This window comes from Trichoplusia ni, chromosome 12, assembly GCF_003590095.1.
Source record: "Trichoplusia ni isolate ovarian cell line Hi5 chromosome 12, tn1, whole genome shotgun sequence".
Taxonomy (NCBI): domain Eukaryota; kingdom Metazoa; phylum Arthropoda; class Insecta; order Lepidoptera; family Noctuidae; genus Trichoplusia; species Trichoplusia ni.
Genome location: NC_039489.1, coordinates 6,290,554 through 6,308,736, shown reverse-complemented (window position 1 = coordinate 6,308,736; position 18,183 = coordinate 6,290,554). Strand labels below are relative to the sequence as shown.

Below are 18,183 nucleotides of genomic sequence, written 5' to 3'. Positions count from 1 at the left end.
AAATTACTATACATCAAAACGTTAATAAATCTACGTATGGGGCACTCAACTATTTATTCGTTATTATTATTGATTAAAATTAATTGTAAACGGAAAGACAGGGAGTTAGAGTTCTCACAGTAAAAAGCACTAAGAAAGCGGTGAAGGGTGGGCGAATACGGTTGTCATCAACTGTTTTTGATGTCCAAAAAGTGCTATCTGAGCCCCGATTCTGCCAGTTACAATGGCCGATGAATTAATGGCGACTGGATTAAATTAGAAATTATTCCTATTCTCTTAAGCATTATGCCAATACAATAATTGAAAATTCATTATACTTACTGACCTTCAGCGTACCGTCTTACAATTAATATAAAATGATCATTCAGAAAAAATGCTTAAGAGAATACGAAAAGTGGTATTTTGAGCCAATTTTAATTCAGTCGTCGGCCATAGTAAATTGGAAAATTGGGGCCCTTGTAGGTTTATTCGTAAATAGTTTTTTTTTTGCTTTTCATACGAATCTCCACCTCAAACTCTTAATTGTAACTATATAGAATTAAGTGCGTACATTTACGTTAGTTAAGTTCTCACTTTGTAGATCAACTCCTATGTCATCATAATAACTCATTATTGCACGATTCTGCAACCGTTCTCCGACAGTCGTTTCTCCTTTGGACTGTTCACCGACAGGACGTTTCGTTTTTGAGAGATTCGTCGATAGAACGTTTCACCTATGGTGTGTTTCGCCGACAGAATGGTTCGCATTTGTTAGTTTCGACGACAGGACTTTTCAACTATGGAATATTCGCCGTCAGATCGTTTTGTCTACGATTGTTTCGTCATGGCATTTTCACTATTAAACTGAAAAGCCACCAAAAAGCTACTAGCTGGCTACAAAGACATGAAGAAAGAAATTGTTTTAATGGAAAATCGCCTTTACTTTTAATGAATGGTATTTCTATATTACCTATACATATTCGTTTATTTTTTTATTGCAAACACTGGGGAAATAATAAAACAAAAGATTAATGAACGTTTCATTTATTTATATTATAAAGTGTGGATTAAATGGTTTATTAGCAGTTTTATTATAAGTAGTTAAGTATACCTAGGTTTAAATAATATAAAATTATTTAATTAGGTGACAAATATGTGCCCATCCATTTAAATATGATTTTAAGTCCATCTGATTCTTTTCAGATAAATGTGTTTCAATCCTTTTCCTGTAATAGTCTGTACCTCCACGCTTTCGCTTAGACATAGGTTCTGCGGATTTTATTCTTTCAATAATGATGACTGTATTCTTTTGCTCCTTTTTAAACTCTGAGATAGTTTTAAATATGTTCCACTTCTGTCGATTTAGTAGTGTATTCCATCTGTTATGCCACGATTCAAGGGCGTTCTGTGATAAAGGAACATATGATAATATACTATCATGTACTGACCACAGAGTAGGTGGAAATTGCGGTGGAAGTCGTTTCATTGTCATTATAGAGCTAACTGATTTTGTAATTCTCATTGATCCGTTGATATAATATTTTTCGAACCACGTTATCACATCAATTGCTTCGTCTGGTATAATTTCGTCTTTTATTATAGCAAAGGCTTCAATAATTTCACTTGGCTCTAGAAATGCCAGTGCACCGATATGCCGCATCTTATGAGCGAAATCTGCATCATTATTGTATTTCGTAGCTAGACCAGCTTTCTGTATATGTCGATATATACTCTGATTTAAGTGGAAAAAACACAGTTTATTTAAACAATTGGGAAATGTTTTTTGAATAGCTTTCATAGCAGAAAATTCAAAATCGGTGAGGATAATGTCCGGATCCAAATGGACATTCAATTTATTAAATCCCACGCATTTAACAATTTCTAAAAAAATTTGATAAGATTTTACTGACTTGTGAGAAAGCAAACCGTACACTAGGGGAACTATTTTATGCGTGGAGTGTGGTGCGCCAACCATTGCATGTACTGTATAGATCTGACGGAATGGACGCGGGCAACAAGCAAAGGTCCCGTCCATCATCCAAAACTTCGCTTCGTTCAGCAATTTCAGATTTTCCTTTGTGGAAAATACTAATACGCACTCATTATCATCAATGTAGTGCCCGATCAGAAATTGTTCACCACAGTCATTGCTCATTAATTCTTCGGGAATCACGACACTGTGAATATCCTTTGGAATCGGTGGAAGATTTTTATTTCTTTCTCTTTGAATAAGTTTCCTCATAGCATCTTTATTAGGCATATGGGGAGCACTGGTACTCGGTACCATTTGGATGCACCGCTGTATAATTTGTGCAGGTGAATCCATCGATTGATTAGCTTTATCTTTCAAATTAGCCTTTAACTTCATTTCAATACGTTTTTCAGGGTTGGGTAAGTGCATATGATCACGATTTTGGTACAGCACAATGTGTTGATTGTTGGTTGTAAGCAAAGAAGTAATAGATACATTACACCGAGTACTATCTTTTTTCGTACATCTCCAGTAGTAGTTATTATCACGCCTCCTATTTAAATGATACGAATATCCTTCATAAATTAACACATCTTTGCCACGTTTCGACTTCACAATTTCACTTTCATTCATTTTTAAACCGTTAATTAAGAAAAAACACAATCGTCAATGAGTTTGCAGAGCATACTGTAACCAATGAAGAGAAAAAAAAACAGATAATCATGACTACCCACATTTTTGTCGCATAATTTTTATTATACTAAGCTAAGTATCAAGCGCCTATTACTATATTACTACAATGATACAAAAAGCAACTTCTTTCGAGAAACTTTTTTTGTACTATAGATGTAGTAAAATTGGCTTAAAAATGTGTACCCAGTTGTAATTAAATAATTTTATAATCTTTTGTTTTATTATTTCCCCAGTGTTTGCAATAAAAAAATAAACGAATATGTATAGGTAATATAGAAATACCATTCATTAAAAGTAAAGGCGATTTTCCATTAAAACAATTTCTTTCTTCATGTCTTTGTAGCCAGCTAGTAGCTTTTTGGTGGCTTTTCAGTTTAATAGTGAAAATGCCATGACGAAACAATCGTAGACAAAACGATCTGACGGCGAATATTCCATAGTTGAAAAGTCCTGTCGTCGAAACTAACAAATGCGAACCATTCTGTCGGCGAAACACACCATAGGTGAAACGTTCTATCGACGAATCTCTCAAAAACGAAACGTCCTGTCGGTGAACAGTCCAAAGGAGAAACGACTGTCGGAGAACGGTTGCAGAATCTTATTGCACACTATATTTTAAACAAACAAAATTTTAACTTAATCGGAAACCGGGCGTTAGGTAAAAATAAATTTGCAAGATTTCATTACAGACAAATCTATCTATACTCTATACTAATATATAAAGCTGAAGTTAGTTTGTTTGTTTTATTGAACGCGCTTATCTCAGGAACTACGGGTCCAAATTAAAAAAATATTTTTGTGTTGAATAGACCATTCATCGATGAAGGCTTTAGGCTATAAACCACCACACTGCGACTAATAGGAGCGAAGATACAATGGAAAATGTGACAAAAACAGGGTAGGTATAAATCATAACTTATATTATCATCTTGTACCCACGGGGACGAAGTCGCGGGCAACGGCTAGTTCACAGATAAAAGCGAATTAAATAAACCTTTTAAAACGAAAGGCTTGATCTACACAAAACGTCACCTACAAATCGTATGGGGTCATCTTAACGGTATCTATTAACGAATATGACAAAACCATAGATTACATCTATACTTATATTATAAAGCTGAAGAGTTTGTTTGTTTGGTTGTTTGGTTCGAATTGATTTCTTTTTTTGTGTTGAATTGACTGTTTATCTAGGAAGGCTATAGGCTATATAACATCACGCTGCGACTAATAGGAGCGAAGATACAATGGAAAATGTGGAAAAAACGATAAGATCACCACCACAAGATCTTCTAACCACGTGGACGAAGTCGCGGGCAACAGCTAGTAAATAATATATGTATAGGTATTATGTGTTTTTATTCCGCACACAAACGGCTTGATCTTGAATGCTATGCTGCTAAATACGCCAGTCATTGCCTTTTGTGTACCATTTAGCGATTCAAGCAAAATGTTTCCGCTTTATATATCGCAGACTACATGATCGTTCGCGTCAGAATGTATTCCATATTATTGTATCTATTATCTATATCTATACTAATATATAAAGGTGAAGAGTTTGTTTGTTTGTTTGAACACGCTAATCTCAGGAACTACTAGACCAAATTGAAAAATTCTTTTTGTTTTGAATAGACCATTCATCGAGAAAGGCTTTAGGCTATAAACATTCACGCTGCGACAAATAGGAGCGAAGATACAATGGAAAATGTGAAAAAAACTGGGCGAGTATAAATCATAACTTATATTTTCTACCCACGGAGAGGAAGTCGCGGGCAACAGCTAGTTCTATAATATAAGATTTGTACTTGACACAAATAGAGTACCGGAATAACTCGGAAAGCTGGTTCAAAGAATAGGGGGTAGATGTATACCCAAAGGAACAATAAATTTACTTTGAGTTCGACACAAATTACAGTGTATTTTTGATTTTTCAACGTTAAAAAAAAATATCATTCTGTCAGACCATTTTCTGAGGAGTGCCTGGATGTCTGTACTATTTGTATTATAAATACTAAATACTAAAATATTAAGAAATTAGCAAACCCATACTTAATGTTTTAATAACGTCATTACATATTTTTTAATTTAAATCGTTTCCCACATTATTAAAATTAATGTTCGTGAAAATACCGCTTGAACGCGATCGAGCTGCTGATTTTACTTGTTCTTGAGACTAATTATATCGTTTGTCAAACAATCTATAAATACTCTAAACGAACTTCAAAAACGAGTGACTTCTTCGCCGACATCGAGTGAGTGAACGTGTCGAGATGGGAGCCTTTTTACATTTATTAACGTGTTACATTTTATTCGTAAATTTTAATGATGCGGCCAGGATATTGGCAGTGTTCCCGACTCCTTCTATCAGCCATCAAGTAGTGTTTCGACCGGTGACACAAGAGCTAGCTAGGAGAGGACACGATGTCACCGTCATCACCACAGATCCCGCCTTCCCGAAAGGAGGAGCCCCTGCTAACTTGACAGAAATCGACGTCCATGATATATCCTACGGCATATGGAAAGAGCTATTTATGACAGCCCCTAAGGGTGGCAAGGACGATTTAGTGAATCATATGAAAATATTTTTGAATATTTTCATAGAGGTATTCGAAGCTCAGACGAAAACTGAAAACGTTCAACGTCTGATTAAAAACCGAGATCAAAAGTTTGATTTGATAATTGTTGAAGCCTGTTATAGACTCGGACTAGGTTTTCGCCATATCTATGAAGCACCCGTAGTTTTTATGAGTTCGTTTGGAGGTGTATTTGACAACTTTGAAGTAGTTGGTGCTCCCACGCATCCATCACTATATCCAACTATTGTTCGTCAAAGATTGAACAATCTGACGATGTGGGAGAAGTTCACAGAGCTATATAACCACTACAGGTTCATTTACATGTTCTCTGAACAAGAAGCTGCTGAAAATAATGTACTGAAGAAAGTGTTTGGACCAGACACGCCGACGATGTCCGAACTTTACAATCACGTTGAAATGCTGTTCTTGAATGAGAATCCAGTTTTTGTTGGCAGTCGACCTGTTCCACCGACTGTCGTGTATATGGGAGGCTTACATCAAAATCCGCAGAAAGAATTGCCAAAGGTATAACATACTATTTTAGTCAGATTCATGCAAGGTCTAAAGCGTTACAAAAAGTTGTACTCTTTTTGTTCTTGTTCTTTAACATGTGTCTAAAAAGTAGTCTTTAATAAGGTCTTTTTTTCAGGACCTTAAAACATATTTAGATTCTTCTAAAATCTTCTTTGATTTTCAGGATTTGAAATCATACTTAGACTCCTCTAAAAATGGCGTGATTTACATCAGTTTTGGTACAAACGTCGATCCTACTCTACTGCCCGCTGACAGAATCCAAGTGCTAGTGAAAGCATTCTCTCAGTTACCTTACGATGTGTTATGGAAGTGGAACGGAGACGAGCTGCCTGGACGTACTGCGAACATCAGAATCTCAAAGTGGTTGCCGCAGTCAGATCTGCTGAGTGAGTAACTGATTTATCTTCTTGTAGTATATAAAATTCCCGTGTCACGATGTTAGTTACCGTACTCCTCCGAAAAGGCTTAACCGATTTTTACCAAATTTTATATGCGTATTCAGTAGGTCTGACAATCGACTAACATCTACTTTTTATACCCCTACGTGATCAGGGTTGCTCACACTAAAAAAATATAATACATACAACTAGAAAAAATAATATTCGGCAAAACAGCGTTTGCTGGGTCAGCTAGTATTTTATAATATCGCATAACATCAAGAGTATGCTTTACAATGTTCTTTTTTTTTATATGAACAATTGTATATTCAATCATTAATTACGCATCGCTCAAAATAATTTAAAAGATGGAATTCGAATGTCAATAAAAAATAATAATGTTGTATTTCTACTTGGACGGATACCAAAAACAACAGTTTATAAAAAAAAAAAAAACAAAATACTATACGTTGTTTTTTGTTTTGATTAGTTGTTTTACTACATTTTTTGTTTCACTTAATTTATAATCAGAATTAATAATCGTACACTACCTTACGGCTTTCATGAATAAATAATAGTAAACCCACATCACGAAAGTCATGACAATAATGTTGTTGAACTATGACCTCACAAACAAACATGTCTTGACATGTCATATCTTGTTTTGAGTAACTCGTATCACTTGCTTGATAGTAGGCCTTCGACAAAAAAGGATCGTTGTTCCTTTTTTAATACGAGATTAATTACTATTTTCTTTGAATAGAAATATTATCTTCATCCTCTCAATTTAAATTTTGACTTTCACGTTGTCCTTACTAATTGGATCCTAAGGGCATAATTTTCGTCAAAGATGTTATAAATGAACGTCATTTATCTATATATTTTGTAAATCGTTTCCGGATACAAGACCTTATTGAATGATTAAAAGTTATGTAATTCTAATAACAAAAATTGAAAAAACAAAGAGTCAAAAGCTCTTTGATCGCATTTAATTTTTTGTATTTGTATAAAAGCATCTATTAAGAATGTCTGAAACCAGATTTGTTTCTCATCGACTTTGTAATATTTTTAGGACATCCCAAAGTCAAGCTGTTCGTGACACAAGGAGGTCTGCAATCAACAGATGAAGCAATAACAGCTGGCGTCCCATTGATAGGAATCCCAATGTTGGGGGACCAGTGGTACAATGTAGAGAAATATGAAACTCATAAAATTGGAGTGCGATTGGACTTAGATGCCATTACAGAGGAAAATTTCAAGGAAGCTATAAACAGAGTCATTGGAGATGACAGGTATGTACAAAAAACAACTACCTTTATATGTACTAGTATGTTTATTTTATATCTAAAAACCATGTGAAACCTGTAACTAGGGCAAAAAACTAAGTTCAATCATAGCCCGGTTGTACAATCTTACAAACTTATGAATTGAAACACACATACAGCGTTTGAACTGCCAAGTAAATTTTCGTCGGTTCGAATACCGACATTCATAAATGTTTTATACAATTCTTGTGTCTTGCAAAGTCACAAGAATTCTATATTCTTGTGTCTGACAAAAACGGTAGAGAAAATCATCGTAAGGAGCCCAGCAAACTTGAGATTTCTTAAACGCCATGTCAAATGCCTATAGGGCCTAAAATCATACCAAATGTGAATGAGTCATAAAACAGAAGAATTCTAGACTAAATTAATTATTATTTTTTAGCTACCGCAAGAATATCATCAAACTCCGTACCCTGATGCGTGACCAACCGATGTCTCCGCTTGACCGGACTATGTGGTCATTGGAGCATGTGTTACGTCACGGCGGCGCGAAGCACCTGCGCTCGCCCGCCGCCAACATCTCGTGGGCGGAGTACCTAGAACTGAAACTGGTGCTCACCATACTGGCAGCACTGTTGACAGCAATTTCTTTAGTTCTCTCAGCCATATATTTGTTATACAAATATTTTGTTAGAAACTATGTGGCTGTGGTGAAAATTAAAAGTTCATGATATTTCCATGAGAATATTGATTGATAGTTGACATTGTATGTATCGCTCATGGCCATTGGTTGCCCTTTTGTGATAATGTTAATTGTAGTTGAATTTGTCGCACCGAAATTTGTTCACGGCAACCAATACTTTAAGCTTTTAAAGTGTACATTTTAAAACCTGATACAGTTGCTATAGTTTTTGAAGTGGTTCCTGAACGTCCACTTGTCATAAAAAGCGTTATTTGTCGATTGTTTACACGATAAGTGCTGTAATTTATTAAACTTTATTGGTCAACTAATCAACAGCTGTGCATCTGTGACCAGCCTTGGAGGCCTTTGATAAAACGTGATTGATCAGTGGTTGCCATGAGCACCTAGTTCCGTCAAATGCTTTTAATTTTAAATAGTTTCAATATAGTGAATCGTTGTTACGTACTGTGGACGTACATTCTGTGATATGACTTTGTAAATGTTTTTATTTTATAAATATTTATAACATTATTATGTTTTACTAGTTCTCTTTTTTTCTTTGTAGATGTTTTTCAACGTAAAAATCCATTTACATTAATTAATAAAGTGTTATTAAGAATCAAGTTATTTTTTTTTATTATGGTTTTATTATTTTAACGTATTTATTATTATTATAAGCGGAAAATAGGGATATGTATGCAAGATAAGACAAACAAATAATAAAATGATTTTCCACACATTTTGGTTATTATCACATGACCTTCAGGTATAAATAAACACCATAGAATAGATGTAGTGATAGTCAATACACAAGTAATATTTCTCCGAGAAATTGTGAATAATGAATCGGCAAATGCAGTGTGAGATCCAGTCGGATAGACTGTTTACATAATAAAATGAATAGATTCAAAAAATCAATAAACCTACGTTTTTAAATGTGACCCCATGTAATTTTTATCAAAATCTTCCAGCTGTTTTTATAGTTGTAAATTGCATTGTCATCGGTTTTGAAGCTAGCCAAGAAAAAATAAAACTCACAATCGTAACATAGTTTTATAAAATCATTTTATTTTTACACCACTAGCTCGTTCATCACATGACAATGTATATTATTAAGATTAGTAACACGAATTATCATATTTTTGGGAATTGTCTATTGTTACCAAAAACAAAATTCTAAAAGTGAACTGGCCCATGTCAGGTTGAAACATGACACTCGTTTAAGTTCTGTTACTTTGAAACGTGACAGCGTTTATTTCATGAATATTGTCACATGTTTATCACGTTTGTATTTGAAACGTGATATGAGTACTTTTAACAAGTCCGCACACCACACATGTACCTATAGCGCAAGGTATCAAGAACAATTAAGCCACATGCACAAATACACCCAGACTCAGAACATTCAAACGCCTATCCTATACGGTGATCAAAACAGCGCAATGTGGTTTTGGCCTGTTAACAAACTACTCGGCTATCCGTGCAGACCAGATTCTTAAAGTGACCTTGAATAATTTAGATTCAAAAATACACTCGAGCACTGAGAGGAGCTTGTGGTAAAGCTACTACTACACGATACGGTTGATCTGTGGATGGGTGATCATCTATGTTAGAAAGAGTCAATCTGTGTTACGGAAGGCACATTAAATTGTGGATCCCGGTTATTATTATCATATTTTTTACAGTCGTTAAGGGTAGTTAAAAGCTAGAAAGACTGACAACCAGTCTAACTAAGAAGTATCGTGTTTCCCAGGGTGAAACAAAATGGGTTGAGAAGGTCAGATAAGCTGTCGTTCCTTGTGAAACACTGATACTGCAACTGGTTAGACTGGACGCCGACCACAGTATGGTTGGGAGTAGGCTAGGATGATGATAGTTCTAAAGCACCAATCTAGAGTAAGTTTGTATATCTATATTTTACACGTGTTCAATAAATGTTAGAACCTCTTTATATCAATAAAGACTGCTTTGTCATCCAACATGTTCAATTGTTTATCAGTTTTTATCTTTCAAAAACCTATCTGTCCTTATTACATTTGTTATTATTATTTGATTGATGACGCAAAATTAATATTGTGTAAGAGCAGCGGTATCATCTTTAGACTGCTAAGTCAAAGGTAGGTAAACGTAGGTTCGTTTCTCGGCACGAATGAATGACTTTTCAAATTCTGTACTTATTACAAAGTAATTATCAGTTGCTTATGCAGGACAGACGTCATACAAATTGCAGAGCACCGGAAAATTTTATAATGATACGTCAGAGAACATGTTATTATCGCTTCAACCATACTATAGGAATATCTTGCTTCTATCTTAATCCGCAAGAATGTAAGTCAAGAAATAATTTATTATAGGCAGCGTGTTGCTGGGGAGTTCGTTGCGCCGTTTCTTCTCTCACAGCAAAAGCACTTAGGAAGCGGTGAAGGGTGGGCGAAACTGGGTACTGTCCAATGTAACCTGACCTTCAAAAAGTGCTACTTAGTAACCTAATTTGAATAAATGACTTTAGATTTTGATTTTATAGTTAACATGTAACAACGCATAAGATATAAAGTCGGCTAGATGGAAAATCAATTAAGTATGATCCATACAATGACCACCAAACAAAATAATGGGCCATAGAAAAAACCTAAATAATGATGTTGATTGTTTTGTTCTACAAGTATTGTACCTCCATAAATAAGCTGATCTTCAATGTAAATATAATCACTCGATGTTCTTTTAATGTTTTTATTGAATAATTTCGAAAAATTGAATTTCCTGATTATTTAAGGTCTCTTTTACAGATTTTCAGATGCATTTAAGACAAGAACTCCAATCGATTTTAAGTCGTAGGTTTTTACAAGAAGACATCTAATAATCGGACTTTATTCAAACTAAGACACTGTATTCTCGTGATGCGATAAAAGAATTAGATAACAGCTGATAAGACATTATCAAATTACAATTATTAAATGCGTAATATCTGTGAAACATAATATACAAGTTATTATTACAAAGATACGCATAATTATGTTTGTCGATGATATATACACATTTGTAGGGAAGGTGACAGTATAGCCGACATTGGAATAAGTTTTTAATTAAAGACTTGATCATAACTCTTTGAGGAAGAATCAACCATAGTCATCATGGGCCTAGCCTTTCCCAATTATGTTGGGGTCGGCTATCAGTCTAACCAGTTTCAGCTAAGTACCAGTGTTTTACAAGGAGCGACTGCCTATCAGACCTCCTCAACCCAGTTACCTGGGCAACACGATACCCCTTGGTTAGACTGGTTGTCAGACTTTTCAAGCTTCTGACTACCTATAACGACTGTCAAAGATGTAAGAACAACAGCCGGGACCCACAATTTAACGTGCCTTTAGAAGGCACCTTCGGGCAGAGAATCGAAAAAAAGCGATTTAAAAAAATACTTTCCTAAAACTAAAATAACGTTTGCTGGGACAATGATCCTTTTGTTTACACAATTTGCACCACAATCGCTAATTATGTCCCGATAATTAATTACTTTCTAGATGTTTCAAAAGATTAAGGTCTTATTTAATGAATGAAAATAAATGCTATCTTTTAAAAGTCACACATAATTTCTTAAAAGTTTTTATGAGTAAATACAGAACAATAATTTAAAAGAAATAAGAGACAAAGTAAAACTTTAATAATAAGGCAAAAATTAAACAATTGAAAGAATACCCAACAAAGCAACTTTTGACATTTTGTCAACATACCAGTTATGACACAGACAGATTTAATTAGTGTTATTTATGAGGATACAAAGTATTTACCTCAAATGTGGTTTTATAATTCAGATTTGGCTACCAATTTTCATGACCGTCATGTATTTGGGCATAATATGTCAGATATACACATACATTATGCCCAAATATAGCCTTGACTTAATTAGGTACAAACATAAAAATAGGTTTTACATAATGCAAGTATCATCAAAATATCACATTTGCTTTGTCATCTTAATCTGAACGGGTTTATCCGTTTTCTTATCTTATCCCAAGCATAAAACTGTTTCTTTCCCCATTATCTTACAATGACACGTAATTAATATTTTTTGTGTCTCTATATCTCTGTCTGCCTTTGATTATGGTTAAGGGTCTTTTTCCAAATGAGAATTTGCTCTTTACCAAGTTTAATTCAAATTGGTCTAGGCGTTTTCACGTGAACATAAAATCTATCAGGTTGTAGACATTCTTCATAGTCATGTACTACCAATTCACTAGACGAAGAAGAAAAATATTATGAAGTTCAAGTTTTAAAAGAAAATCATTTTGCTTTCAATGAAACAAGGTGCGATTGATAAATGAAAAAACTATTTTTTATGATTATGCGAGTATACAGACCACTTTTTGGAAAAAAGGTATCATCGATAATTGCAGGAGCTAGTTTCAGATCACCGTACATTACATCACCTCCCCTTTTCTATTACCCTTGCCTTCATTATAAATTATAGAAAATATATTGAAAGATAAATGAATTACATGTTTTAAAAGGAAGCTAAAGGTAGCTGGAAAACCTTCAGACCGACACATCTTCTGTGTTTTCACAGACACATCTTTGACAGTCGTTACAGGTAGTCAGAAGCTTGAAAATTCTGACCCATATAACTGGGTTGAGGAGGACAGATAGGCAGTCGCTCCTTGTAAAAGACTGGTACTCAGCTGAAACCGTTTAGACTAGAAGCTGACCCCAACATAGTTGGAAAAAGGCTAGGCCGATGATGAATATAATATTTATAGAATTGTGATTAAGGTGAAATCGGTTTTAGGATTTTAAATTGTATTAGTATGCTTTTAAAAACGATATGACTCTCGCCATGTTTGGTACAAACCTCGATGCTACTCAACCTCTCACTGAGAGTCCAGATCTTGCTAAAAGTATTCTTTCAGTAGCCTTACGATGTGTTAAGGAAGTGGAACGGAGACGAGCTGCCTGGTGTATTAGGAACATCAGGTTTTAGAAGTGGTTACTGCTATCAGGTCTACTAAGTCGATAATTAGATAATTACATAAATTAAATACTTTTTGCATCATCACTTGTATGCACGAAAATTCGAAAGTCATGCTAGCTGTACAAAGTATACCTACTTGATTAAAGTCTATTTTTGGAATTTCAGCAAAAAAATATCCTTAGAAAATAGATCCCTAGAAAAAAAAATAGACGCACAATTAGCTGAACAAGTATTAATTTATTTAATATTTTTAGGGCAACTCAGAATCATGCTAATACAGGCAAGTTTTTAAGCAAAGGATGAAGCTAAAACAACTTTTTTCCCATTAGCAAGAAATAAGAAATACGACCTATGTAGAGAAATATGAAACGTATACAATTTAAATGAATTGAACTTCTCCCATAGCTGCGAATGTAACTATGACACGTGCTTGTAATAAAACAATAGGTTATAAATACCTCAACACATTCATATTAATTATGAAATGAATACATCTACTTCATATAAGACGTATTTTATATCTAAGTGGCGTAATTTTGCATACAATTTTATAGTGATTAATTAAATAATTAGTAAAATATAAACATCATAATTTGTTCTTTTTAGTTAACGCCAGAGGATAAGCAGACTATGCACCGAACGATTTCGTCATTAGACCACGTATTGCGACACGGCAGCGCGAAGCACTTGCGCTCGCCCGCCGCAAACGTCTCGTGGGTGGAGTACCTAGAATTGGAACTTATGTCTTATTTTATTAGCAGTTTTATTTTTAATTTACCTATTTTTTCGCGGTCTTAGTTGATCTGTTGTGAAAATGGAACCTATGCAATTATATGCAGAAACGCACACGCGCGCCATACATGCTTTTTGAGCGCCGCAGATTCGATTGCACAAAAAGTCTGTCGTCTGGGCTACACACAGTAATTGAAAATCACGCGCCTTACTGATAATTCGTAATATCACAAGTGTTTTCTGAAGCATTTTATTATTATTGTTAATTGTTGTTATCTATCAACTTGTGTCTACTTGACTTGTAATTTATTAGAGTGTTTTGGTCAACCGAACAGATCATTCAATCAATTAGAAACTTCTTCGAACCGTTGGTTGACAACTGATCAGTGGTTGCCATGAGCAGCTATATCTGACCTAAGAGTATGTGATTGTTTTTTAAAAGCGTTAATTTGTCCCTAACTTTTTAAATAATACAATCTCTGGCAGAGCCTTATCCTTCAAGTTAATTTTGTGGAATGTGATTATTGTAATAAAATATAATGCACCTATTTTAAAATTGTGATATGTGATGACGTCCAATAGTCTAGAAGAGATAAACCATTTGGATGTTTGGATGACAATGCATGGTCCAATGTGTGACGTCATTTCAATTTTTACATTCAAAATGGCCGATATCAAATAAAGGGTTGTTTTGTTGAAGAGAAAATCATTTTTACTTATAAAAGAATTTAATCCTTGTGTCACGGGGAGTTTCTCAAACTTTACACAAGTAAAAATATCGATTTTCTCGATTAATTTTATTGTAGTTTTTTTTTCTTTAGAGTTCTTGATATTGAGGAAGCTTCGGTGAATGGACTTTGTCTTGTAAAATTTGGTGACGCAGGCAATAATGGAAATGTTTTATTTTTCCAGGAAATAAATATAAGGTAGTAATTTTTTAATGTGCTTCATCCTCCGTGTCGTGATTCATATTTGCTTTTACTGTTTTTTTTCATTCGGCTCATTGACGTCTTAGAGTAGTCGAAAACGGATTTGTTTTAAATAAAAATTCTACGGCAATTATATTAAATAAATGAGTTTTAAATGGTGAATAGAAAATTGTATTTTTTTAGAGAGTCGCATGCGTTTACTAACATTAAAATGAGACTTAATAAAAAAACCTTTTTATTAGGTAAGGCAGGGGAGTCCTGCGAGTGATCCCGAGGCTCAGGCAATTGAAATGCCAGGGGCATTTTAAGAGTTCGACAAATCCCATAATGTCTTTAATATGTCTTCTATAAAATAATCGCTTTGTCATCCAACATGTTAAATGGAATATCGGCTCTTTATCTTATCGGAAGACTAATACCTATTCTATCTTCATTAGTTTTGACAATTGATGACACAAACATAATGTGGCTCCGCCTATAAGAACATTGGTTAATGCAACAACAACACATATATTTTCAGTTCCATTCCCAACAGTATAAAAATGAAGCTCCACCGTCTTTCTGTCTGTCCGTCTGTCAGATTCAGCTGTCGCTATATTAATCAATACGAAAAATAAAGATCAAGGTCGCGCAACGATGGTTATGGTTATAAATTTATAGGTACTGTTTATATGTCCCTTGTATGAAAAATGTATTAAGGGTATCTGGTACCCGTGCTATTTATTCGTCATTTAGCGATTTTTTTTCAAAAGCCTGTTAGTAGCCTTTTACGGTTTTTATCGCGGTTTAATTTTAGATTTTAGTTCTCGACGTTTCGAAATCAACCCGTTCCATGATACCTAGAAAGCTGTCATGGTCGGTTTTTTATACTGTGATTAAATTGTATTAAGTTAAAATGTGAATTGAATACATATTTTACAAAAAAAAAACATAAAATGAAAATTGAAAACTAGCGCCTTATTGAATAATAAACTAACATCAACGCTAGTCTGGTTTTGCTTGTCAATCGTACTTCAGGGCTTGACATAGATTTTTTTTACTGCCAAGCTAACCGTGACATCATTTTAATATTATTAATCCTCACGAAGTTAATTAAAAAATATGTGAATAGTATCATTTGTTTTGAAAACAAATTGATGTGTTTAACAGCCGTTTCTCAGCCGCAATCTTAATATTTGGTGTTTGTTGCCAAATCGACAACAAAATAATTGATGACAAAACAATGAATAATTTAACTGCTATTACGGTTCATGAGTTACAGCCTGGTGATAGACTGGCACACAGTGGTGCCTTAGTAACAGGTTTCATTTTCTACCCTTTCGTACTTAATTCTAAAATTTACAATCACCTGTCTTACCTTAATTCACTTGAATGCTATTTGATTTGATATCATTGTTAATCTTTAGCGCCTGACAAAATATGAAAAGCAAATGATATGAAGACAATATGAAGTAACGGCAGGCAGGCGCAAATATTTTTTACACATTAATCTTAAAAAAACAGCGCCTGCAATAAGGGTTTGTTCCAAATTTACGCTCATTTGCTAAGTTGTTTTTGTGATATGGAATTAATCCTTATCGGAAACCTTAACAAGTATTGAATGTTAAACAAAATTGGCCATTACTTCATTGAATTCCACTTAATATCCAAAGTGCCTTAGCAGTACCTCTAAACGACGGGAAAGTCCGGTGGTTCTAAATAACATCACAGCATGAGTATGAATCGTGACAAAAAGTCATGATGTAATACAGCTTTTTAATCGAGATGTATTCGCTTTAAGTCTCATTTTTTTCATATTTTTGTGTTGTTCTTGATTATTCTGTGAACCATTAAATCTCTAGAAAACGTGCATCTTAAGAAAGAGATGCTCTCATAGTAATTGCAACAATACAGACCTAAATGGATGCCAAAATTTCTGTTCATCAGATCATCGCTTTAGATCACTGCACTTTGAGGTACGACGTCAGTCATAAAAACCTATACGATTTATATTGGTATAAATCGGCGTATCACTGAGGAAGCACATTATTACTTCCGAACGTTCATTGAGTAAGCCAACTTGAAAAAAACGAGTATCGTTTTATCTTTATTATCGGTTTACATATTGTTATCAAATACTAGCGAAGCAGTCAGGATTTTGGTAGTGATCCCAACTCCATCTATCAGTCATCAAGTGGTATTCAGACCTGTGACGCAAGAGCTCGCTAAGAGAGGACACGATGTCACCGTCATCACAGCTGATCCCGCCTTTCGAAAAGGCGAAGCACCTACAAATCTGACTGAAATCGATGTCGATGATATATCTTACCGTTTATGGAAGGAACACTTTATGTTAAATGAAAAAGGAGACAAAAAAGATCTACTTGATCAATTCAAAATTCTTTTAGATCTATTTGGAGCTCAAGTTAAGGAAGAGGACGTTCGTCGTCTTATCAAGGACAAAGATCAAAAATTCGATTTGATAATATAAACTCGATATTATGTTTTCGTAAATAAATCATCATCTGTTAATATTTTATCCGTCTAGCTATCACGATTCATGAGACAGTCTGGATGTAATGACAAATGAAATGGCATGAAGACTGACAGCGATGGTTCAGTGTTACCTTTTGGATGAGAACCTAAAAAAAACATATTTAGACATTAAACTCGATAAGATTATTTTTTTCGTGTCATGAAGCGTCTGAACGTTATCGCAGACCAGCTGTGTTTTATAACTGATAGTATTATTATCAACATTCTGAATACTATCACATACACAATGTTATTACATTATGTTAAGAAAGTCAGCACTCAGAATTATTGGAAGGTGTCAAATGTTGGCTATGTACTGAATTAGTAGTGATATTCTTGTCATCGGCCTAGCCTTTTCTACAACTATGTTGGGATCGGCTTCCAGTCTAACCGGATTCAGCTAAATACCAGTGTTTAACAAGAAGCGACTCTTACCTCCTTACCCCTTATTTTACCTCCTCAACCCAGTTACCTGGGCAACATCATGGCCTAACGACTATTCGTAATCAGCTGTACCTACCAGACCTACCAATTTATTGTGCCCTCCGAAATACGGAGGAACTCGTTATGACAAAGATGGCGATCTACGGACCGACCATGTCAAGCGTAGCCCTGTGATCGATCAAGTTGTGCAGTTAGCTTCACCCGAAAAAAATAATTTGCAGGTAGGTACGTAGTTGAACGCGTTTTCACCCAACTGGTCTGCTTTCTGTTAGTCTTATTTTACCAGGAAATTAAGGGAACTCTACAAAACAGAGTCCACAATGTACTCTATACTTAATAATTGATCACCTATGTAACATTATGGTGTGAAATAATTAATTGAAATCAAGTTGTCTATTTGTACGAAACTCGACTTACTTGCACACAACCGGATTTATGTGACAATGGATCGCTGCTTTCTATCAAAATAAATCAGTCGATAAAAAATAGTGCGTCTTAATTTATTATCAACATTCAAATTGCTTTG

The 18,183-nt window shown here is 34.5% G+C and overlaps 2 protein-coding genes across 2 annotated transcripts in view; both read left to right on the top strand.

Annotated features, from left to right (window-relative positions):
* LOC113499669 (UDP-glucuronosyltransferase 2B31-like) overlaps nucleotides 1-18,183 on the top strand; it is a 28,622-nt gene that overhangs the window by 5,301 nt on the left and 5,138 nt on the right. The gene's annotated exons all lie outside the window — the stretch shown is intronic.
* Nucleotides 4,863-8,698, top strand: LOC113499670 (UDP-glucuronosyltransferase 2B31-like). Its single transcript, XM_026880215.1, has 4 exons — nucleotides 4,863-5,742; nucleotides 5,915-6,137; nucleotides 7,201-7,420; nucleotides 7,836-8,698. Exons 1-4 carry the CDS (start codon nucleotides 4,912-4,914, stop codon nucleotides 8,122-8,124), a joined length of 1,563 nt encoding a protein of 520 aa, XP_026736016.1. The 5' UTR covers nucleotides 4,863-4,911; the 3' UTR covers nucleotides 8,125-8,698.

What these genes read in the sequence shown, in the direction of transcription:
- LOC113499670 (XM_026880215.1), top strand. Translation starts at nt 4,912, where the DNA reads ATGGGAGCCTTTTTACATTTATTAACGTGTTACATTTTATTCGTAAAT. An exon ending in GCCGCAGTCAGATCTGCTGA is followed by an intron (nt 6,138 to 7,200) that starts GTGAGTAACTGA and finishes TAATATTTTTAG; the next exon opens with GACATCCCAAAGTCAAGCTG. An exon ending in AGAGTCATTGGAGATGACAG is followed by an intron (nt 7,421 to 7,835) that starts GTATGTACAAAA and finishes ATTATTTTTTAG; the next exon opens with CTACCGCAAGAATATCATCA.